This window comes from Maniola jurtina, chromosome 11 (genome assembly GCF_905333055.1).
Source record: "Maniola jurtina chromosome 11, ilManJurt1.1, whole genome shotgun sequence".
Lineage (NCBI taxonomy): Eukaryota > Metazoa > Arthropoda > Insecta > Lepidoptera > Nymphalidae > Maniola > Maniola jurtina.
Genome location: NC_060039.1, coordinates 11894984 through 11919636, shown reverse-complemented (window position 1 = coordinate 11919636; position 24653 = coordinate 11894984). Strand labels below are relative to the sequence as shown.

General features: G+C 38.4%; 1 protein-coding gene across 1 annotated transcript in view; it reads left to right on the top strand.

The window, feature by feature from the left end:
• LOC123869438 (1-phosphatidylinositol 4,5-bisphosphate phosphodiesterase classes I and II) overlaps positions 1-22258 on the top strand; it is an 86428-nt gene extending 64170 nt beyond the window's left edge. The window contains exons 8-21 of the mRNA XM_045912360.1: positions 3681-3943; positions 8535-8695; positions 9124-9313; positions 10435-10592; positions 11084-11221; positions 12259-12492; positions 16367-16543; positions 17765-17926; positions 18207-18321; positions 18645-18843; positions 18942-19089; positions 19577-19708; positions 20195-20314; positions 20603-22258. Of these exons, the coding sequence (XP_045768316.1) occupies positions 3681-3943; positions 8535-8695; positions 9124-9313; positions 10435-10592; positions 11084-11221; positions 12259-12492; positions 16367-16543; positions 17765-17926; positions 18207-18321; positions 18645-18843; positions 18942-19089; positions 19577-19708; positions 20195-20314; positions 20603-20650 (2245 nt within the window). The 3' untranslated portion in view covers positions 20651-22258. The remainder of the gene's footprint in view (positions 1-3680; positions 3944-8534; positions 8696-9123; positions 9314-10434; positions 10593-11083; positions 11222-12258; positions 12493-16366; positions 16544-17764; positions 17927-18206; positions 18322-18644; positions 18844-18941; positions 19090-19576; positions 19709-20194; positions 20315-20602) is intronic.
• The last annotated feature ends 2395 nt before the right edge of the window (positions 22259-24653 follow it).

The window sequence follows — 24653 nt, the reverse complement described above, 5'->3', positions numbered from 1 at the left end:
GTCGATTCAGGATCAAACAGAGAGTTCCCTCACTCTATACTTCCACTACGAGTATGTCGACTCGTGACCATCGATGTATATGGATAGGCCCTTCGAAGATAAAAAACGCGCTCAACAAGTCAATAGAATTTGCAAAAGTCTATTGACTTTGTCACTAGTGACTTTGATTTGACTTTGGATAATATTCTTATAAAAAAAAATATTACGTAAGTATCAAGCGCATTTTTGCAGTCGGATTTATATGGGAAAGGCTAATCCATATACATCGATGCTTGTGACGTATTGTTATTTACGAGTTTCCTGTCGTGAACTGTGTCTCAGCCATTGCACTATTGGCGCACTTATTTCTGTCACAAGCTTTAGGTTTAGTTGGGAGGGAAAGGAGAATATTCTGCCACAGTTATCGAGATAGCAGCAAGAAAAGTCGATTTGGAGAAAAAGACGCTTAAAGCTGTGTTCTAATAATTGAAATGAAACTCAGATAGGACGAAACATCATTTTGTTTGTCGAGCATTCCATTATGTAACAAAATAAAATAAAAAACTCTGACTTACTGCCTACTAAATTACCACGGCAGTATTCGCGCGAATTGTCTGCGATTCGTGCGTGAACTCCACGTGAAATATAATTTTATATTTTATTGCTAAAATTGCTTGACACACAGACATACAGACACATATTATATATGGAGTGGATGCTTGAGCCTTTGAGAAATCAATAACACGATACAGACATTTTCTTTCAAACATTAATATGAATATGTTTATGAAGCTATTTAGTCACATTGTTGGCACAATCGTTTTTGTTATCAATTAATTAATTTGTACCGCACAAAATCTCCTAAATTAACGTAATGGGCGTTTAATGCCGTAACAAATTAATATAAAATGCGTGTTATCAAACGTGCTCGACAAGTAACACGTTTACGGGTAGACGTATTGCTGTTTGACTGTAGAAATCATTAATCTGGCTTTATAGTAATTAGTTATTCACGTTGTCGGTAGCGTGCGTGGTAATAGCAATCGATATAAGTATTACACTGTCTAATACTGTTTGTTGACTCAAATAAATAAATAGAGAAACACAAAATGACGCAGCTGCGCGGAATTGGGTTAAAATATAGGATGCAGCATACAAAACGTACAGTAACAATGCTATTTATGAAATCTCTTAATAATAGGATTAAGGACAAATTAACAATTCGCGTTTATCTATATATATTCGCATTTTATAGATTTAATTTGAGTTTGATGTGGTTTTCAAAAGGTTTTCACAATAATTTCGAACAAGCTATCAAATCATTTATTTTTCAAAATATGGCAACTGCTATTCTACAAGGAATGTTTGTTCACCTTTATATTTACACATTCACGTAGTCAAAAGACTAGGTAAGCCTTGCGATAGATGGCGCGGCGAGTCAGTGAGTTATTCCAAACTATAAATAAACATTTTTGATCCTAGCGGTCAGGTTTTTTGGCAGACGGTATAGTGTGCATATTTCTCCTCCCCCTCGAGTGATGTGGCCTGCTTACAGTCGCTCGATGTTAACGACTATGCTCGGTGTAAACATAAACATCGGACCCGCTTTATTGGATTTTTACGCGAGAGGTAACTGCCTGGACTAAATTATTTTTGGCGCATCCTGCCGATCGATATTGATTGGTTTATGATCTCAAAACGTTGATTGATATATTAATTTGAGCTAAAATTGTGCTTACACTAAAATTTTCCACACTGTACGGTCTAACGACTTGGCAGAGTGAACCAGAGTGAGGAAACTCTCGGTTTGATCCTTGATTGACATCTGTTAAGTATTTGGCGGACCTGTCAATTTATCAGGCATTCGGAACCAGTAGGTGATACATTTGACGATTCAATAGTACTTTTAAAAGTATATTTGAATAAAAATATTTGTATACTATTGTATTTTAGTTCACTCTGGCACCGTGGCGCGGCTTGCATGTTACAGGCATTTGCCTGCTTAATAATTATTTATTATTATTAGACAAGGCGACCCTTTGGCAAAGCCAATAAAAGTCATTGCTAAGTAATTTAGAATCCTCGTTGAATAAAGCCCCTAGTGACTAAAGTGTGAATTTTAATGAGACTTGAATATATAAGTACTTTAATTATTTATTTTTTACGCTCTTTTCCTCTCAGATTAGGCACTCGTTAGTGACATTGGGATTCATTAAAAATTTCGTTTGTTGTCCATTTCTATTTAATTTTTTCATTAGTAGAAGCTTAATCTAAAGCAATATTACTTATTAGCCCATAGGCTAGTAATCAGGGGTCTCCAAACTTTTTAGCCGTAGATTCCTCCACGTCCAAAGCTCCAAGAACATTTGATAGCCTATTTTCTGTCTGACTTCTCTACTTTATAAACACAATAATATATCTAGTCACTTTAAACTATTGTGGGCCACTAGCGTGGATTCTCCCTACATTGATGATAGACCGGATATTAGGCATTTTCAGCTCGCTGAAACACAACTCAAGGGCTGTAGTTCGGAAGCCCTAAGCTGGATTATAGTAGAAGATAAGCCACCATAATTTTAATAACCAATTTAATAATTTAAATAACTTTGTGACTTTTTCTGTTCAACACAGTATTTTTACTAAAATAAATTAAAAGAAATGTAAATCCCTCTTACAATACTTCCTGCGGAAAAGGATAGCACTGAATTTCGACCTGTCAATTTAGTTTAGGAATTGTTTACAGCAGATTCAGCCCTATATATTTGCCTAGTCCACCGAATTCATGCGGGTTAGCTGACGATCAATTTCGAGATAGAAGTTCGTATTTATGTATGTGGATAAAGGTTAGGACCTTTAAAGGTGATAAGGATAACCTACACATACACAATGTAGTTGTGTAGGCACCTTTTCAAAGGTACAAAATACCAACGTAGGTTGGAATGCATCTTATATGAACGAATATTAATAGTTTGTTGATATGTGGCGTTTTAGACACACTAGCAGTTTAAAAAACGTAAGTAAACGAGCAGGTGGGTCACCTGATGTTAAGGAATTATCGCCGCCCATGAATATTTGTAGTACCAGAGGAACCGCCAATGCGTTGCCGGCTTTTCAAGAACTTGTTGGTCCGCCCCTTGAATAACCCCATGTTGAAATCTAGTGAGAACAACCCCGAAGGGAGTTGGTTCCACAATTTTCATGTGCATATTTCTAGATGTTATATAAACTTATTCGATTGATGAAATAATATTTTGATAAAAATAAAATTTATTTTCCCGAATAGAAGAGAAATATCTTTATTCAAATAAACTTTTATAAAGTACTTTTGAATCTTCAAATGCATATACCACTGCTTCAGAATGCCTTTCTTACCGAGAAGTACCAGCAAGAAAGTCGGCGGTTGCTCTTTTCAAAGATTCGATTTACAATATTATGCCATGTATGGGTGCTCGAATAAAGAAGCGGGTTTTCGGTACCAATAGGTCGATGCGGATCTGTATACCGTGATGCGGGTAAATTAGCCTTATGTTATCTTTTACCTATTACCTTTCTCTTTATATGAGATCTAATAAGATAGTATGAGGCTATTTTACCCACACCGACAGGTACCTGCACCGACTTGTCAGTACCGGAAATTTGGCTCTTTATGCCAAATGATGATGATGATGATTATTATTAATTGAATAAAATGTTGTTCAAAGGTGCGTGGAACTAGACTTCTGGAACGGTCGGACCGAAGAGCCCGTGATCGTCCACGGCTACACGTTTGTACCTGAGATCAGCGCGAAGGAGGTCCTGGAAGCTATCGCCGAAAGTGCCTTCAAGACGTCCGACTTCCCTGTCATACTTAGTTTCGAGAACCACTGCAACCCAAGACAGCAGGCCAAAATCGCCAACTACTGCAGGGATATATTCGGAGAGATGCTCCTCGATAAACCTCTAGATTCACATCAACTTGAACCAGGTAAGCCAATTTTTTTTAAAACTCTGGTCATGAAATGTTATCGAGTTCAATTTGTGAATTACTTATCAGCTAGTCTCGAGAGCACAGCAAAATTGCTAACTACTGTGGGGATATATTCGGCAAAATGTTCTTCGACAGACCTTTGGAATCACATTAAATTTTTAAGCCTTGTCAGTCCATATATTACTTGTGCTCAATTTTAAAATACTTTACCCAACTCGAGAACCTCAAGAAGGGATATATTCGGCAAAATGCTCTTTGATAAATCTTTGGATTCATCTCAACTTGAACCAGGTAAAGCAAAATGCAAATATTTTAGAGTTCGAACCCTTGCAATCCTATACCTATATAAATACTCTTGCTCAATTTTTAAATAAAATACTTTACTAGCCAAAAGCAGAACATAATCGCCAACTACTGTAGAAACATATTCGTTGAATGAAATGCTCCTCGATAAATCTTAACTTAAGTTTGACTCACGTCAATTTGAGCTGAGTGAGAAGAATAAGTTTAGAACTGCAATCCTCGACAGCAGGCCTAAACCGCCAACTACAATTAGTACTTAGAGATAGATATTCGGCAAAATGCTCCACATTAAACCGATTGGATTGACATCAACTTGAACCAGGTGAGACCAATTAAATTATACGAGGTTTTGAAAACTAAGTTGCAACCCTTGACAGGAGGCCAAAATTGCCAACTATTTTTTTTTTGGTAGGTCCAAACAGTCCAAAGAGATTCCCTTAATTCCATACGCGATAAAACGTGTGTCCAATTTGTAGCATTGAATATTGAAATGTTCGTACATAGAACGGATCATATATTCGAGCGGCTTATTCGTCGCAGGTTTTCCCGCGTGCCCTCGATACTATTCGGTTGGCGAAGAATTTCAGCAACTTTTTAACCCCCGACCCAAAAAGAGGGGTGTTATAAGTTTGACGTGTGTATCTGTGTATCTGTCTGTGGCATCGTAGCTCCTAAACTAATCAACCGATTTTAATTTAGCTTTTTTTGTTTGAAAGGTGGATTGATCGAGAGTGTTTTTCGCTATAATCCAAGAAAATCGGTTCAGCCGTTTGAAAGTTATCAGCTCTTTTCTAGTTACTGTAACCTTAACTTGTCGGGGGTGTTATAAATTTTTATTTACACTTGTTGAAATTTATTCGTTGATATGATCAAAAAAAAAAAAATTCACTCTTATTAAAATTATTTTGATGAAAATTATAATAAGAATAAAAGGAAAATTTACTCACTGAAACTTCTTATTTACTTAGTGAACTTTCATTGGTTTACCAACGTTTTCGCCTCGACGCTATCGCTACTCGGTTGATGTGGAATTTTAGTAACTTTTCAAAGTTTATTTGTTGGTAATGAATAAATTAAAATTAAGTATTACTTATTTATTAAAATTTTCTTGGTGAAAATTGTAAAAAAAAATTACTGTACTGAAACTACTTAGTTAAACTGTCACTCCTTTACCAACGTTGTGGAATCGAAGCGGAATTTCCGCTCGGATTTGTTGCGTAGTAGTTATACTGTAATTTACGGGTAGCTCGCGAAATTCCCGCGAAAGCTCTTAGTGCAAAATAGAACATAGCGTGAATGCTTATATGAGAAAGCCATCTATTCTCGGAATCGACTTCGTAAAAGGTGCGACACTTCCAAGAATAGCAACAGCGTTCCTAATAACGCCGTTAAAAGCCTCATTTTCTTTGAACGGCTGATGTTATTGGCGCCTGATCCATCGCTGAGTCATGCGCCCGTAAACAACGATACATTGTTGTGAGTGTATGGCTGGGCGCACATTGGCTACTATCGCTTAAGCATCTTCGGCTGAGATCTGTACACCGCTTACTATAGTATGAGTTTGCTTGGACTTAAGATACTGTTAAAAGGAGAGTGATATAGGATTCTCCTTGGCCTTGACCTCCGCTGGCAGTCTGTCTCGTTTTAACTGAAACTTAAGTCTGAGCAAAGTCAAAGTGCTCTCTATAGATCTCAGCCTTAGGGCTAGAGCGTTGAGAGTTGCATTAATGCGTAAGTGTATACACTGCATTTGGCGCGGCGTTCTACGACCGTTTTGTGTAGTCCAATCTGCATTAAGAATCAGCGCGGTGGTAGTCATAGACGTAGCATAAGAAACACTAAGTGTGAGATTTATAGAGCGTACTTTGAATTAGCTCAGAATTAAGATTGAGTTAAAACGAGACAGATATATATACATCCTTCGGTCAATACAATCCTTCTTAGTCTATGATCTGTGCAACCCGCCATGTTGCAACTTCAGATTAGACTACTTGTTTTGCGAGCATTGTAGGTAAGGTGCGCGCACTGCACTGGCTCAGTTCGGAAATGGACAGACAAATAATTGCCTGTGTGTGGCCCCTCTATCATCGCTATAAAAGACGATGGCAAAGGCGAATATAATTCTGGGTGCACTCAATATTACGAAATAGACTAACGCCTGGAACAGTTTTTTGTTTCCAAATTATCTTCAGAATCGCAAAAAAGTCCGCCATTTCCTCCCGATCGTTCTTCTTCAATCGCTGTCGCTAGCCAATGTGCGACTAGCCTAAGTCCCACGAGGGATGTTTTGCGAGAAAAAATATACGTATGCTACTTTAACGTGATCACGTATCACGAGCAGAAGTACCTACTACAAAAGTGAATACATGAGTCTGTCGCACTGGGCGTGATAGAGCATAATAACTTCTAAAACAGCAGAACGGATCGCATCTAAGGCGGATTAGGATTAACAGTGGTATGGCCACCGATGTTTGTTGGAACATGTTACTATGAAATGCCTCATCTAGCGGAACACTTATATCACTGGATAAAGCAGAAATAAATGCCCTACAGTTTCGTGCAGTGACTGCAGGCAATCGCAATATTCGTAGATATCAATATCGGGCGTCGAATACGGCGATATTTTTAAATTTTTCCGCGACACAATATTGAATCGGCGTCCGATAAATATAATTGGTATCAGCTGGTGCATTTCCTTTCACACGGTTTGCAACGATATCGAATACACATTTCATTAACCGTCTATCTACCTATAATTTAAGTTCAAAAAAAAAAAATGATTACCTACTCCCGGCCGAATTTCGGCCAGCGCGCCAATTATATTTATCATCCAAAATATTCTGCGCGGACGTTAGTTATCGAAAAAAGATTTTTTGTTGCAGTCTGTAACCTAAATGGGTTGATCGATTTCAATATGAGGCGTTGTTAGATTTATCTTGGTTAGAGTACAAGTAATAGCGAATTAACAAAATATATGTACCTACATATTATATTCGCAACTAGGGAAATGAAGGTCGACCAAAAAACATTAAATGTCCACCTGTGTAGAGTGGCATAGTTTAATGGCGTATATATGGATCGTATATTTCAAATACGAGAGCCGTATATACTATATATACCATTAACCATCTAATGGCATAAAAGACTGTCGAACGGTATAGATGAAAGCTTGTTATAAAATATATATTTTTAACGGTTATTTCATTTAACTAGAACGTGGAAATGTTATCACGGAAAAGTTCAAGCTCTTATCTACGATATGTTTCCGACGATGCATTTTCTTCGCCACCCGACCGTAGATCATTGCGCATTGCCCCATAAATTGCACTATATGGATTGGACCGTAAACACCCTATAATCATTTTAATGCCCGCCTCACATTATTCCAGTCACTGTATCTAGTTAGATCGTTTATCGCTGGAATGCATTAGATGGAGTCTATATGAGTATATTAGGTCATTTAATAGGCCAATGAGTAACACAGTTGCTACCCTACCGTGCACATGAAACTGGAATGAACTTTATTAAGCTTCTAGACAATACTAGTTCATCACTTAATGCATTGCCGCGCCGGCCTATTTTATTGATCACGGGGTTCCTTTCAGAGTGAGAATGGCTTAAGCCATAGTCAACCACCAAGTCAATAGGCCAAGTACGGATTGGCAGATTGTACACCCTTTCGAAATTTTGGAAACACCTACACCAGATTGGTACGCTAAATAGCTTGGCGGCTTTACCAGTAGGGTGGCACGGCCGAAGCCTCCCATCAGACCAGACCAGAGACAATATGGAAATTATAAATTACCAAATTGCCACCGCCGGGTCTCGAACCCAGGACTTCCTACTTATAGACCACAGCGCTCACTGTGTGTTATTTATATTATTCCACCAGAAATATAGCGCCAGATTAGACCATTGGACTGGAATGCTAGGTACCGGAGCAATGTGAACCAGTCATTACAGTAATTACTCGAAGCTTTCAATTCGCAGCTCCGGTTCAGATATTATTATCAAACGTGCTCTTCTTTTTCGCACATAATAAAATGCACGTTTTGCAAATACGATAGACTAGCATCTAGTGACTTCGTCCACGTGGTCTGTACAAATTCCGAACCCCTATTTTATCCTCTTAGGGGTAGCATTTTCAAAAGTCTTTTCGTTGGAGGTCTATAGTTGCAATCTGCATGCCAAAAAGCCTGATCCGTTCAGTTGTTTGAGCTGTGCGTTGATAAATAAATCAGTCAGTCATCTTTTCCTTTTATATATTTAGATTTACTTGCTACAGGAGGGGAGCTGCCACCACCGTCGATGCTCAAAAACAAGATAATAATAAAGAACAAAAAGAAACATCACCATCATCACAAGAAGGAGGAAGTCGTTGTCAATGAAGAGAGCGAGAAATTAGAACAAGTGCCTCAAGGCAACGGCGAAGTCGCGCACGGATCGGTAAGATCTGCTCGATTACTATATAGGGTACTATTAGAGTGCTAGCAAAAACTTAGCGCTATTATTATACTACCTAAACACAATCCAATACCTACCAATAACGATTTGCCTTACAGTTTTAGTGATTTAGTATTTTTCAAACCCGCAATGTATAGCGTGCAAACAACGTGCCATTGACCCCGCGGCATCTATCTACGCAGCGTTCGTTGATCTCTAGCATAGCATCAGTCAGAAGTTTTATTTACAGTACATTTTAAAAATTACATGCACGCGCGTTCGATTTATTTGAGCTTGAAATGTAGCGTGCGTATGCCAAAAAGGAGCGCAGAAAAAACGCTTGTTTATAACCGCCCTTAGATTTGTCCCTAGCCTCAACAAGCTTTTCACAAAGCTAGAATCTTATTGACATAGAGGATTGTCGGTCGTAGCTGGTGCGGCAAGGGTCCAAGGACTCGACGTCGTCATCGGAGTCCGAGAGCTCGAGCGAGGAGGAGGGCGGCGGCGAGGCGGAGGGCGGCGCGGCGGAGGAGGCGCGCGAGACGCACGCGGCGGCCGAGATCTCCGCGCTTGTCAACTACGTGCAGCCCGTGCACTTCTCCTCCTTCGAGAACGCGGAAAGTGAGTCTCTGCCTCGTGTTCACATGGTTGTAAGTAGCTGGTACGTCATTCAAGGGGCAAGGAGTCGACGTCGGGGTCGGAAAGCTCGAGCGAGGAGGGTAACGGCGAGGCGGAGGACGGCGAGGCAAGTCAAAGAGATTTTTAAAAAAACCTAATTCCATCATCTGTTTGGTAGAGAGCTAGCTTGTATCTCGGAAACGGATCTAGGCTAAGTACTTTTAAACGCAGAAAATCAAAGTGTTCCTACAGGGTTTTTAAAAACCCCTAAATCCACGCGGATGAAGTCCCGGGCATCATCTAGTACCGTAATAAAAAACGTTTTTATCTGGCATTCCCACGAGCAATGAGATTATTCATTAGCGTCTATCTACAACTTGCTCCAGAAAAGGCACCAATTTGTCTCTAAATTGTGCAGAAATCGCTCTTAAAAATTGTTTGCTTTGAGTCTAATTTAATTATCGTATTTTGCTGAGACTTGGAAACCAGGTCAAGTGGAGCTTTGAAAATGAACAGTTATAATGCTGTTGCGTATTTTCAGTAAATAAACCTATTAGTTCTTAAATCGTGTTTAGTAATTAGCTGTTAATTCGCGAAGAAAATTGTTTTGATACAAACCATTTCAAGTATTGACATTATTTTAATGCTGAGTAATAATTGTATTAAAAGCGGTGAAAGCCTTAGTGGATACGACCGACCTATAATTTGGTAGGTTCGATTCCAGGCACGCACTCTTAATTTTTCGGAGTTAGGTGCATTTTAAGCAATTAAATGTCACTTGCTTTAACGGTGAAGGAAAATGTCGTGAGGAAACCTGCACGTTCATCAACAAAGATCTTTTTTAGAAACTTGAAGTGGAGCAATTTACTCTTATCCGTTGAGAAGTTCCGTTTTCCATCTCCGAAGATATTCGTCAGATCTTCACCAAAATATAGGACCACCTCTGAAGTAGGTATAACCTACCAAAGGAAAAAGAATCAATTCAAAATCAATTCACAGTTGGCGGAGGAATCGCGTAACAAACTTACAAAAAAAAACATACGGTCGAATTGAGAGAATCGAGAACCTATTTTTTTAAGTCGTTTAAAATGTGCAGGAGCCTTGAAAGCAGCGGTCTGTTTCAGAGAAGAACCGCTTCTACGAGATGTCATCGTTCGACGAGAAGCAAGCCACCACTCTGCTGAAGGAGCGGCCCATCGAGTTCGTGAACTATAACAAGCACCAGCTGTCGAGGGTGTACCCCGCGGGGACTCGGTTCGACTCCTCAAACTTTATGCCACAGGTTTGGGAATAGTAACTTTTCAAAGGCTTGTTTCACAATCGCCAGATAAACTTTATCTAACGGATAAAGACATTTTGACAGATTCCCAATACAAAAACTGTCATAACGTCTTTATTCGTTAGATTAAGTTTATCTGGAAGTTGTGTAACAGATCCTATAGGCTCATACTCGTACTGATAATGAAAACTTGTGAGACCGTTTGGTTAGGTTAAACTTAGTGGCACTAATTGGGATGATGCCTATAATATCAAAACTAAAATATTTCTTACGAATGATTAAATAGAGTCTTCAGAAATTCGTAAAATCTACATCCTAACCACGTAAAAGTTTGCTGAACGTTTTAGATTATCGATTTAACTAAAACGTAAGTCAAATACCATCAATGTGTGCCATACGCTCTCTTCGTTTTGACATTTGATAAAAAGTCGCTGATTTGACTAGTAGTCATCATCCGTATTGTAGATGATGTTTGAGTGAAGCACAATTTCCAGGTGTTCTGGAATGCGGGCTGCCAGCTGGTGGCGCTGAACTATCAGACGCTGGACCTGGCGATGCAGCTCAACCTGGGCACCTTCGAGTACAACCGTCGCTGCGGGTATCTACTCAAACCTGAGTTTATGAGGAGGAAGGTTGGTTACTGTTCCCGTCACTTCTTCATGTTTTACTTTTTATGAACGCTTTATTTGCTAAAATTATTTTTAAGATTCATATAAAAAATTGTGGCACTGGTAAAATTTTAACCTTGCGTCTCTCTGAGTGTCGCTGAGCGTCTTAGCCTGAGATCTATAGACCCCCACTTTGACTTTGCTCAGACTTAAGCCACTGTTAAAACGAGACGGCGTTATACCGCTGCCATAAATCTGTCTCGTTTTAACTGAAACTTAAGTCTAAGCAAAGTCAAAGTTCGGTCTATAGATTCCAACCTTAGGCTTAGATTATGCATTTAACTATTAAACTAGTCTAAGCAAAAAGTAAAAGTAAAGCCAATAAAACACCAATAAAAAACCAAAATAAAATGTGGATGGGTGTTTAACGCCATTCATGGATGGTTCACGGGTTTTGCGTTGCGATTTGCTCGCCAGTAAACGCATTAACATTAATACTTGCGAAACTAATCATACCTATAAAGTATTATATTAAGTAAAGTATGACTCCAGCTTAATCGTTTTACACTATTGTATTTTCTCAGTTTATTTACGCTCGAAGTTGCCTTATTTGCCCTAAAATAATAGAGATATTTGAATCAAAACAAAACTTACTAAAACAAAAATATAATTTTACGATGTTATTTACTGCCTGACATGGTTATTGAAGAAATAAATTATTGATAAAATGATTTATTGGTATCTTAGTTTCAGATCTAGAACGAAGCGTTATTTTCTTGCTTTAATTCTGCAAAGACCCCGCGCTTCGTCTTTGCTATGTTAATTAATTATTATTAGGTAATCTTTTATTTTTCTATGGTTTTAAACTCAAATATCTCAGAAAGTATATGACTTACGACATTTTATCACCGAATGCTTTTTGATTGTAACGTCTTACTCCGTCGATTGACACATGTTTTATCATTGGCCGCCTAAATCAGTTTTTTTCAATATGGCAGACTTGTAGGTTTGCCAGGTTCCATGGAAAAATGTTCAAACCCTTTTCTTCAATTTCATCCCAGGATCGCCGACTGGACCCATTTGCCGAGAGCACAGTAGACGGCATCATCGCCGGGTCGCTGTCAGTGAGCGTGATGTCCGGGCAACTGTTGACGGACAAGCGGACAGGCACCTACGTCGAGGTGGACATGTTCGGACTGCCGGCGGACACAGTCCGGAAGAAGTTCCGGACGAAAGTTGTGCAGAGCAACGGCATCAACCCCGTTTATGAAGATGAGCCGTTTGTATTCAAGAAGGTACTTCACACTTTAATATTATAAAAGCGAAAGTTTGTATGAGTGTGTTTGTATGTTTCTTACTCTACGCAAAAACTACTAAACGGATTTGGCTGAAATTTGGAATGTAGATACTTTATACCTTGGATAACACATAGGCTACTTTTAATCTCGTAAAAATCTAATGTTCCCGCGGGATTTTAAATATAAATCCACGCGGACGATGTCAGGCATCATCGAGTATTTCAATATGACTTATCTAATTTCAACACGACTTAAGTCCAACGTGAACACTGTACAATACAGACAGAGTGGAGTGGAGGCGAGTCTTTTTGATAACAACGTAAACTCAACTTTATGTGTTTGATATAGGGTTGAAATTGATATACTGCAAACAAAACGAAGGAGACTCGTAGGACTCACCGCGGCGATATGCCTAAGTAAATAAAAGTTTGAGTTGTTCAAGAAAGACGCCGCGCCTCTTTACTAAGCCAGGTCTAGAAACTTGAAATTTGCATTAAAGTTTTCTCTATGACGTAACAGACTATGAAATGAGTGAAAATTTTATTATTAGGTATGTAAAATATTCGTACATCGACATATTTTATGTGACATTAAAATCGCACAGAATAGCTAAATCGTATTTAAATGACGTTTTCGTAATATTAATGTTCCATAATGCAGTTTGAATAATGTTTCGAAAATTCAATAGAAAATTAGTATCTGTACTTACCTGGAAATGCTTTTTGCGCTGTAATGCGCGAAGTTGGTCGAACAAAATGCAGGGACTTGTTGTGAGTGCAAAGTTACTTGAAGCGAGTTGAGCACTGCAATCTTTCTCTTCGAACATACTGAACTCTTTTAGAAACTGTTGAAAGTTAAAATTATCTTTGGAATATTTATCGTGTGGTTCATAAAAAAATATTACGTGAGTCACAAGAAAATAACTATCTTTTTCAATGAGTTTTTTATATAATTCAGTCATATTTGGATCATTATTTAAAGCACTTCAAAGTTGCATCCATATTTTGACAAGAAATCCAAAATGAAGCCATGTTGATATTATTTGTCTTTGTGCTTTCGTAACTATAAGGATGTCTCCTATACAGAGATTGTCAGGTTGTTTTACAAAATAACATTGATTTAAAGGGACAAAACCAATGACCTCCATGTATCCCAATATGAGCCATTCCAACATTGACTTATGATACATTCCGAACAAACATTTTTGGCGGGCTGAGCAACTCTTGTTTGGAATGCCCTTTAGTCCTAATTCAGTTCAATGAACAAAACGAAGTATCACAAATAAGTATTATAGAGTTTGTGTTTTGTAGCAAAACTTAATCCCGTAGACAAAATGTGTAGTTGGACTTTGTCTGTGGTGGCGTTTGCTGGCGCGCATCTTGGAGTGTTTTTTTGTGGGAAGTGGCCGGTTTTTGTGTTCTGCTGGTGGTATTGGTGGTGGAACTGACTGGGAAGCGCTCTAAAGGGGCGCCGCGTGTATGTCGGCGGGCGCCGGCACAGACGAGGTCCATACTTATACATTTAGTTTCCCTTACTTGTGAATAACTACAAACTTGACATTGGCTAATCAGTGTAAAGCCAGACGAGAGAAGAAAAAAAAAATGTGTAGTTAAAATGAAAATAAATCTCGATATTGAAGGAATCTAATCGTGCAACGGATATAAATATACAAATCAGTTCGACAGTGAAACATTTGATTGTGCTGTAAATTCTTTCATTTCACTGAATAAATATGTATTATTCAGTTTTATTTTCCGAACAACATGAAAGGTTTCTCTTGTTTGTTATTCTGCGGGTGTCTGCGATGCGTAACGACCACGCGGTATTATTCTGTTTCGCGGAAAGACAAAATATTTGTCATTAAAACACCGATTCCTGTTTGCGGGTGCACGTCCTACGTGCTTTTCCAGAAATAAAAATGCGTGGTACTTTTTTGTTAGCGGTGTGAAAATAAGCATAAAAAAGAAATTAATGCCCGTTCTCAGTTAATAAATAACATATTTATTGCTTAACTCTATTGTTCTATAGAAAAAAAAGGGCATGATTCGTTGACGGGATTTTCATCGTCACATTCTTTCGTTTCACTTTTTGCCATACCAGTTGATCCCCAATCCCGACATGTTGAGGATATTAAGCTGAAAGGTCGGATCTACAATAATGCAATTTTACAGGAAGAAAAGATGAAACTGATTCATCGATGATAACTTTTTTTGTATTAGGTATACATATATACGGTTTTTAAAGTTCCGTACGTCAAAAGGAAAAACGGACTCCTTATAGGATAATTTTGTTGTCTGTCCGTCCGGCCGTCCGTCCATCCGTCCGAGCCCACCCGAACATTGTGCAAAATGTTGGAAAAAATACCCGAGTACGGGACCCTCAGTGCGCGAGTCTGACTCGCACTTGACCGGTTTTTGTGTTTAGGTCTTCCTTTCAAATAGTAAAGTGCTGTTACGCCCTTTCTGTTTATAGAGCTAAGAAATAGATAAGATAAAGAATAGATTCGCCCAATAGTAAATTTGATAAATCTTTACCACTATCAATATCAATACCACTTTTCAGTTTAAAGCTCGGTTTCCACCTAAGCGGAGCAGAGAGGGGATGTGTACAGTCAGACTTAAAAGATGTTTTTTTCACATGATCTATTAATAATCTGATTGGTCGAACGAGCATTTCTCCTGTCCGCTCTGCTTAGGATGAAAATATGCTTCCATGAAAATACCCGGCGATCTTAGGTCCGGTCTCCACCTAAACAGGACGGAAAGGAAGAATCTGATTTTAAATATGACGTAATAATTTTTCCACGTCATCTATTATATCAATCTGATTGGTGGATTGTACAAGTAGAAACATTGCTTTATCGCAGTGCGAACTAGCCCTTATTGTTCTCCTTTGAAAACTTTTATACTACCAACTGTTTGGATACTTTGTTGGCGAATTATTATTATTAATAAAATCGAGAGCAGTGTACACACTGTTGCTCTCCATCCAAACTTTAGCGAAGTTCGTTGCCGGCTACAAATGTTTACGTTTTGTTGTGTCGACAGTTTCAGTGTTTACTCTCGGCCTATTAAAGCTATGATCGCGTTTCACGAAGTTGTTTCACTAACGTTTATTCTGGGTTTATTACTTTGACAGAATCTTCTTATTGTTTACTAGATGTTGCCTGCGACTTCGTTCACGTGGTTTCAGTTTTTAAAAATTCCGTGGGAATTCTTCATTTTTCCGTAATAAGAAGTAGTTTATGTCGTCTTTGGGAGCAAGCGGTTAAAAGGATGGGCTTATAAACGTTTCATGGGAACTTTTTTATTTTCCGGAATAAAAAGAAACTATGCCTGTCTCAGGATGCAAGCAATAAATGTTTAAAATTTAAACGGATGGGCCGTGAAAAGGTAGCAGAAAGACATACTTTCACAGTTGTAATATACCACCCTTGTGTATAGATGAAATCAACTTGAAAGGAGTGTTTATTTGTAAAATGGCTGTAACAAGGACAGAATGATAGATGAACTGGATGAAAAGCTATAAGGGGTCCTAGTTTTAGTTCGGTTCTGTTCGTCAGGGTTTTTTTATTAACACAAGTTAACCCTTGTCGGCAACCTCACCTGGTGGTAAGTGATGATGCAATTTAAGATGGAATCGGGCTAATTTGGAAGGGATATAGCAGTTTTCGTAAAACCCATACTCCTATGGTTTCTACACGGCATCGTACCGGAACGCTAAATCGCTTGGCGGCACGGTTTTGCCGGTAGGGTGGACCAGACAAAATCACAGGACAGGACAGACAGGGCAGGACAAACAGGTCGTCAAATATATATGGCTAGTTCTATTGCATTTCCATGTGTTATAACAGTTAGTTGACGCTCCATAGGTAGTGCTCCCTGAGCTGGCGATGCTCCGAATAGCGGCGCACGAGGAGAGTGGTCGGCTGCTGGGGCACCGCGTGCTGCCCGTGCTGGGCCTGTGCCCCGGCTACCGCCACGTGGGGCTGCGCACCGAGCTGGGCCTGCCGCTGTCCGCCAGCCTGCTGCTGCACGTGCAAGTCAAGGTGAACCCGCTCTACATTGTAAGACTTGAACCATTCACCGCTTTCTGTCATTAACCACTTCAATGTAGTATGTGATAAGAGTGATCGGAATTTTATGACGATCCATTTGTATTCATAATATACCTACAAGTTAATCCTTGACAGCGATCTCACCCGGTGGTAAGTGATGATGTAGTCTAAGACTGAGATCTATAGAGCGCACTTTGACTTTGCTCAGACTTAAGACACTGTTACGTTTTAACAGTGTCTTAAGTCTGAGCAAAGTCAAAGTGCGCTCTATAGATTTCAACCTAAGAAGCGGATTAACATGGAAAAAGTATGGCAGTTTTATTTAACCCATACCCCTGATTGGCTTCTTCATGGCATCACGGTACCTAGGCTAATAATAATATAATAATAATAATACAATAATAATTTTGGATCCAACTTTTTAATCTTGATGCTCCAGGGTTACTAACTGTGTAAATTATGGAGATTCAGGAACTGTTGATAGTGAATTAATGTTGTAGGTATCAAGTAACGAGCAAGTATTAAAAAAAACTAAAAATCGATGCGTTATGCTCGTTTTTCTTCAACATACGTGTAGAAACAAATATGATTTTTGTCACATTAGTCGATGCATACACGTCTGCCTTCGGCTCCCCACTGTTTTAGTCGAAATGCACCCTTGAGTTGTTGTCGCTAACGTAAATGTTTGCATGCAATCAGTGTAATATATATAAATTAGATTAATTTTTTATTCAAATTTGAGAGGGGTAATTTTCTATCACTTTATACATTATCGCACCCTTATCTCATCGCATACACCAACCATTTCAGATTATTTAGAAACATCAAGGGCAAGCATCGTCTCACTATGTATTTATGCTTCACTAATGTCATATTTAACGGTGGAGAAAAACATTGAGAGGAAACCTTCATGCCTGAGTTTTCCATAATGTTCTCAAAGGAGAATGAAGTCCGCCAATCTGCACTTGACCAACATGGTGGACTACAGTTTAGTCAAAGTCAAAGTCATTTATTTAAATTGTACACTTTCTGATTGTCAAATAATGATGTAATGGTAATAGTTAATTACGTTAACTTAAAACTAAAACTATGAGGGTTCCAAAAGCGCCAAAGTCTGAGTGCTTAATCTTTTTCATTCAGAAAAGGGACGTTCTCAGTAGTGGGATGGCAATGTGTTGATGATAATGGTGATGATAATTATCATATTTACAGGACTACGTACCAGACCGGCTGTCGGAGCTTGCGGAAGCTTTGGCAAACCCAATCAAGTACCAGAGCGAGATGGACAAGCGGACACAGCAACTGGCTGTGTTGACGGATGACACGGACGAGCCCAGCGTGCCTTTTCCCACGCCTGTGCCCACTTGCCCACGCGTGAGTTCAATTTTACGTACCTTCCATATCCATACTAATACTATGAATAAGAAGGTGTGTCTGCATGTCTGTTACCTTTTCACAGCTCAACCAATAATATACAAGGACAACTTGCATCTCGGAGATATAGGATACTTTTTATTCCGGAAAATCTAAGAGCTCCCTTGAAAGTTGCGAGCATCAGCTGGTTAATCATGATAATTACCTAATTAATTTTGATGTTGGTACTATTTTGAAAATTGTGTAGTGCTTAAAACTAGAATCAATTGTCCTTTTTTAGGATCGGCCATCTAGTGGTATGGATGTCAGTCCAAAAAATGTTGGCATGGCGACTGAGAACACAAAAAATGATGCGGAGACACAAAACACTGAAGCGAATGAAAAAGAGCCTCAAAGTAAGTGGGTAGAATATTATATCTGTTGAAATTCCGATGTGCCCCATCTGAAAAAAATCCACGATTCAAGTAGTAGGTATATTAATAAAGTATTGTAGTTAGTTGTTAAGGAATGCCCCGCATTTGTTTAAATTATATCTTTCGGCCGCCATCTTGAAAAAAATTGTAAATCTCGAAATTTTTATTTTCTTTGCCACGAATTATCGAATGACTGATTTGCTTTTCTTACAAAATTTGTAGAGCAAGAAATTTTCTACTTTTGTGGTAGGCAATACTTTATAGTTGTTAAACTATCGTTGCTTATCAAATACTTTAAATTATAGAGGATGTCGAAACTAAATACAACGGTGGAACCACTGAAGAGAAGCCAGATGAATCGCTGGAAACATTGTTGAGCAGCAAAGTGGTTAAAGAGAAGAGGGCGGAATTGGAGCGGAAGTTGGATGCACTGCGGCGGAAAAACGCGCGGACCAAGCCGGTGTCTGCCAAGTTCTTTGTGAAGAGGCTGTCGACGCGGAACATGTAAGTGCAGCATCCAGATAGATCTATGAAATTTTTTTATACACATTTCCTTAAAATATGCAGCGGGAATAATAATAATTGATGTTATTTGCTGTAAGGAGTGAACCATCGGTCCCGGGAGAAGAGACAGGCGCTAACACCGCGGCAGATGAGAGGGAGCTGCGTCTTCGCTACCATCACACGATCTATGCGGCGCTCGAGAAGATTCTGCGCAACGAGCAGCAACAGCAAATGAAGGCGCTCTCTGTGAGTACATGGCCATTCTGATAGGTCACACTCTAGACAAGGAGCAACCATCGGTCCTGGTAGAAGAGGCAGAGGGAGGAGCAAGCTGCGTCTGCGCTATCAACACACGATCTATGCGGCGCTCGAGAAGATCCTGCGCAACGAGCAGCAGCAGCAAATGAAGGCACTCTCTGTGAGTACACGGCCATTCTGATGCACATTCTGTTACACTCTTGTCAAGAAGCAACCATCGACTCCGGGAGAAGAGACAGGCGCTAACACCGCGGCAGATGAGAGGGAGCTGCGTCTGCGCTACCATCACACGATCTATGCGGCGCTCGAGAAGATTCTGCGCAACGAGCAGCAGATTTTATAGATCCCTGCCGAAGTTTATAATTGTTATCGATTATCTCGACTGAACTTGTTAAAACCTGAGTTAGCGGGGACTAGCACATACATAGGAGTTTATACCTGAATAGTGAATATAGTATGTTATTTATGGTTCTAGGATTCGCTGGAAGTTCGGAAGAAAGAGACGCTAAACAAACTGGCGAATCTGCGCAAGGAGGACGTCAAAGCATTAGCCAAAACTACTAATAAGGACGAAATTCTGAGGAGAAAGAGAGAAATACATTCGCAGGTACGTTTTACCCGACTGAATGTGTTTGTCCATTTAACCTAAATGTCGATGATTACGGTTGTGCACGACTACCTAATTAAATACATGCGACCTTTATCCCTTATGTTTTAATTCATTATAATAGTTAAGAATTATTATAGTAAAGTACCTATTAATGAAAACATAATATAGTTACAATAAAATCAACATTTGTAGTTTAGTATCAATAATATCGATATTATTATGATGGCTTTTTTAACATTGTCGCAGCCCTATTTATGTCACAGGACTTCGCTATATTTTATGAACAATAGGTGTGGGATTAAAACGTATTTCTTATACAATTTTATGGAACGGAAATGTGTGAGTCCGATTCGCACTTGCCCGTTTTTTTAATTAAGTATCTTTGACTTAGTCCTAGCATGCTGCATATCATGAAATATGATATCATGAGAAGTAACATATGGCAAAGCGGCAATTCTAAAATGTTAGTGTTGTCTGTTACAGTCTGTGGTTCGCGGCGTGGCGGAGTGTTCGCGGTTAGAGCTGGAGCACGCGCAGCGCCGCGAGCAGCTGGCGCGTGCTCACGAGCGCATGCGTGCTGCGCTGCAGCTGCATCGCGATCAGGTACGTACGCTAGCGCGCACGTACACGAAAAGAGGGCAGCAGCATCTTAATAAAAAAAATTATATATTCGCGTGAATAAAGTTTTTTTAAGAATCCCGAGGAACTCTTTATCTTTTCGGGATAAAAAGTAGCCGATGTGTTAATCGAGGGTGTAATCTATCTCCATTCAAAATTTAAGCCAAATCCATCCAGTAGTTGTTGCGTGAAAGAGTAACAAACATACACACATGCACACAAACTTTCGCCCTTATAATATTAGTGTGATAACAATGAATCCTATTATTCCAGGAGTTATTGGAGCTGGAGCGGCTGTGCGGCGGCGCTCCGGAGGGCTAGGCCGCTCGCTCGAGCGCGCCCGGCGGCAGCGAGCCGCAAGTGTTAATTTCCTTTAGGAATCTGTGATATTACCTCCTAAGGAGCGAAGCGGGGCCTTCGCCGACTCTCGTCTCCGCAATCTCATAGCTTTAGTTCGTTTTCGTAGTTTTTAATACTTACCTTGAGCGTTGTGACGTGTACGTTATCGGATTTAAGCATCGACTCATTAGGGCGTTTGTGGACTCATTCGGATTTAATTAGTATTCGTTTTTGTAAAAATACGATTCGTTGTGCCCGTCATACAAAACGTATATTATACGCTTGTGCCCTCATTTGATTCATATTTTGACAGACCCATATAAATAAGAACCCAATTAGTGCACGAGCGTACGTAAATTTTGTGTCGCGATCATTAGGAACCGTATTTTTACGAAAACAAATACGAATCGAATACGAATGAGTGCACAACCAAGACTACCAATCGCTAAGAAAAGTACAACAAAGCGTTCGAAAGCTGTTGAAAAACTCATTCTTTTAAAGTTACTTCATTACAGTAAGCAGTTTTAATTGCACGCAAAAATAATAAAACTGACCAAAAAATATGCATTGAGCATTCTTGAATACTTTTTGAGCGTGATTGTGGGTCTTGGGTAGACTGAGTCAATGTAAGGTAAAGACAGACTGGTCCCACGTATGCAACGTACACTTGACCCAAAAAAGGCAACGTACGTTTTCTAATGGATTTACACGTACTGAAAGTACGCCAGAATTCAAAAGAAAATATACGTACGTCAGGATCTAGGAACACAGTCTTATGCGTGAAATATTGTACGATATTGAACATCACGGGCATAGGATTACATTTCGTACTATGTTTTAAATCCATATGTATAAAATCAAGCGTCCAGATGTCATAAGGAGTTGCATCCGGTGTGGTCGTTGATTTAGTCTATCTTTACTTTTACTTGTATATTTACAAAAAATACGGAAGTTGGGGTGGAAACGGTCCAGGGCTTAATCATAAATTACTGCGGGTATCATCCAGTATCCTTAGTACAGGTTTGCGCATCTCGATAACGTTGATAGATTTCGAGAATCCAATCATGTGTGTATAAAATGGACCTAAATCGCCTAAATCCCCTTGTTTCAAAGTTACATTTAGTATTTACGAATTTGAACCTTAAAATAATGTGGTTTAGGTCCATTTTCATGTCATAGTGTTTATTATAACCTTATCTAGATGTGCAAACTCATACAATATAATTCTACGTACGTTCTAACGTATTACTACTATTAGAGATGCTGTAAGAAAAAGATATATTTCATACAAAAGCCATCTGAGAAATCCCGGTTCTAAATCGCTCAGGACCGCTCTTGCCTTGATTTCTGTGTGTTTAGTGCTTAAATCTACGATAAATTCGTATAAAGATTTTCGCCCACTATACGGGTAACAAATTAAAAAATATACACAATTTATTCTTCGTCCAATTTACTCACTATACTCCTTTATACCTACTGTTTTCTATTTTACAGATTTATTTAGTCTGCTCTCTATCGCATCTAACCGATTACCGATGTAAAAGTACACTTTTGTACTGTTATATTGTATATATCGAATATCGATATGAATAAATACGGTATATTTTATTTAATAAGCAGACTGACAAGCTTATTCAACTATTTAGTCTAATTTGCCTACTAAATAGGTCTGTTATAATGTATATGTATTGAATATCTAGTGGTTATTAAGTCGATGGTCACTAGTGTGCTTAGTATGAGATTTTACATCTCACCAAAACGCTGACAGAATCCTAGAGTCGAAGCACAATGACGTCAAAGCAAAATGGACCTAAATGTCTTATTAATATGATTCAAAGTCAAAAAATTCAGTACCATCGATTTTCATTTCGCAACGTTTCCAAACGCCGGCTACAGATGTATGGGCGAACTAGAGCTTTAAAACAAAGCAGTTAAGGTCCATTTTACTTAATGCTAAAGTATTTCAATGCTCAAATTCTATCAATGTCGGCGTGAATACTAAGCCTACAGGAGTAGTTAGCTTTGAAATGGGAATACGAGATTTACCTAACACGTATCTAGTGGACGGAAACCTTTATCTCGATATACCGCCACCGGTTACAGTCTTGTATATTACGTGTTGAACTAACTCGTTATTGCATTTAACGTTTTTAGTGTAGTTGTTTGACATACTAACGCTTCCGTTGCATCGATGAGCTAGTCACTATGAGTCGTTACGTAACGGTATAACAAAATAACGTTACCGTTATTATTAAGGGAATACGCTAAAATTCGCGTGAGTGGGCGGAATGGGTGTCCGCACGTCCGCTGCGTACGTCTGCCTCGTACGGCTAGTAGAATTTGCTTTTAAATCAAAATTACATAACTCAAAAGGTTATCTTGAAGAAGCACACACGCTAAAGAATTGGTTTCTGCATGCACTTGAGCCTTTTTTAAACCGAACAAAATTATAAAAAACTGGTCTAAAAAAACGGCGGATTTAGCATGCAATACAGACGTGAACGTGCGCCCGCGCAGGTTTTAGCGTATGCCATTAATAACGTTATCTCTATTGTAACTTAAAGTTATATTATTTAAAATATTTGCCCTCTATCGCGTTGCACAAAACTGTAGTGTTAATAATACATATCTATGGCACAAACGCTATTATTTTTTTGTGAATATTGTTTATATAATATTATATTTGTAGCTTATAACATTATGAAGTCTTATTATGATTATTCCAATATCTCTGGTTAGTGAATTAAAGTTTTTTCCAATTTACAGATTTAATAAGTAATGATTTTAAATTTTTTATGAGAATTATTAAATTAATATTAAATACTTTCAAGTAATCCCATATTATATTCTTTCGGAATTATACTAAAATTTGGGTAAGAACTGTTAAACAAAAAAAAACATAGTAATAATTTAAAATTAATTAAAATTATTTATAACTAATAATTCCCGTGCGAAAAAGTCAGTAACTCGTAAGCGGTTTTCCGACATTGTATTTGTTTTAAATTTTAATTATTATTATGTATATCTTTATTTAGCATGATTGCGAAAAGAGTGGCGTACATTTTATAAAAATTACAAAAAGTAATGTATCAAAATTTACATAAATATACATTTTTTAATTAATTGATTATTTATTATACTAATATTCCGAAATATAAGTACCTACTGGATCGATTCGAAAGCTAAGTTTATATTTTATCCTGATATTACCTACATCTGGATAAAATATAAACTAAAATAAATATAATTAAAAATAATTAATAAATTATAATGTTCCTGAATATAAATTCTGGATAAACTTAGCTGTCAAATGAATCTAGTATTTACATTCAGGAATACTATTTTAATAATTAATTAATAAATGAACATATTCTGCAATAATATTAATGATATAACAATTTATGCAAATGATGACGATATTATACTAATTTATGTTATTGCAGAATAAGTCCGTTGGTATTTTCGTACCCACAGTATATTTACATACATCCAAAGCATGGTTGATATCCGGTTTCAGACCATAATAACACCACTTTTTCCGCACGCGTGCTGTAATATGTTTGGGTTCGCACTAACTGGTGTCAGTAACATAGGTTGTAGATTAACATTCCATGCTTAGTTAGTCAGTTTTGCACAAAACGGAAAAGAAAATTGGAGTTTGATCTAGTCCGATGTAGTTCTTGCATTTCACGAGTGCGTATGGCTCATGTTTTTGTTTGTATCGGTGGTAAAGTAAACTTGTACGTTTGCAAACACTTGCTCGCGACTGATTGGTCTGATAGACACGCACACTTACGCAATGTGCTCGTATACTACGTAACCACAAGCAAAGCTCGCGCGCGATCCTGAATTGCAAGAAATATAATAAGATCTGAATATTGTAATCAATAGGGAATTGAACTTTATTTACTTGTGACATGTCTCAAATTTCTGTGAACTGGTATTTTACATACCATTAATTATTATTATTACAAGCGGCCATTTT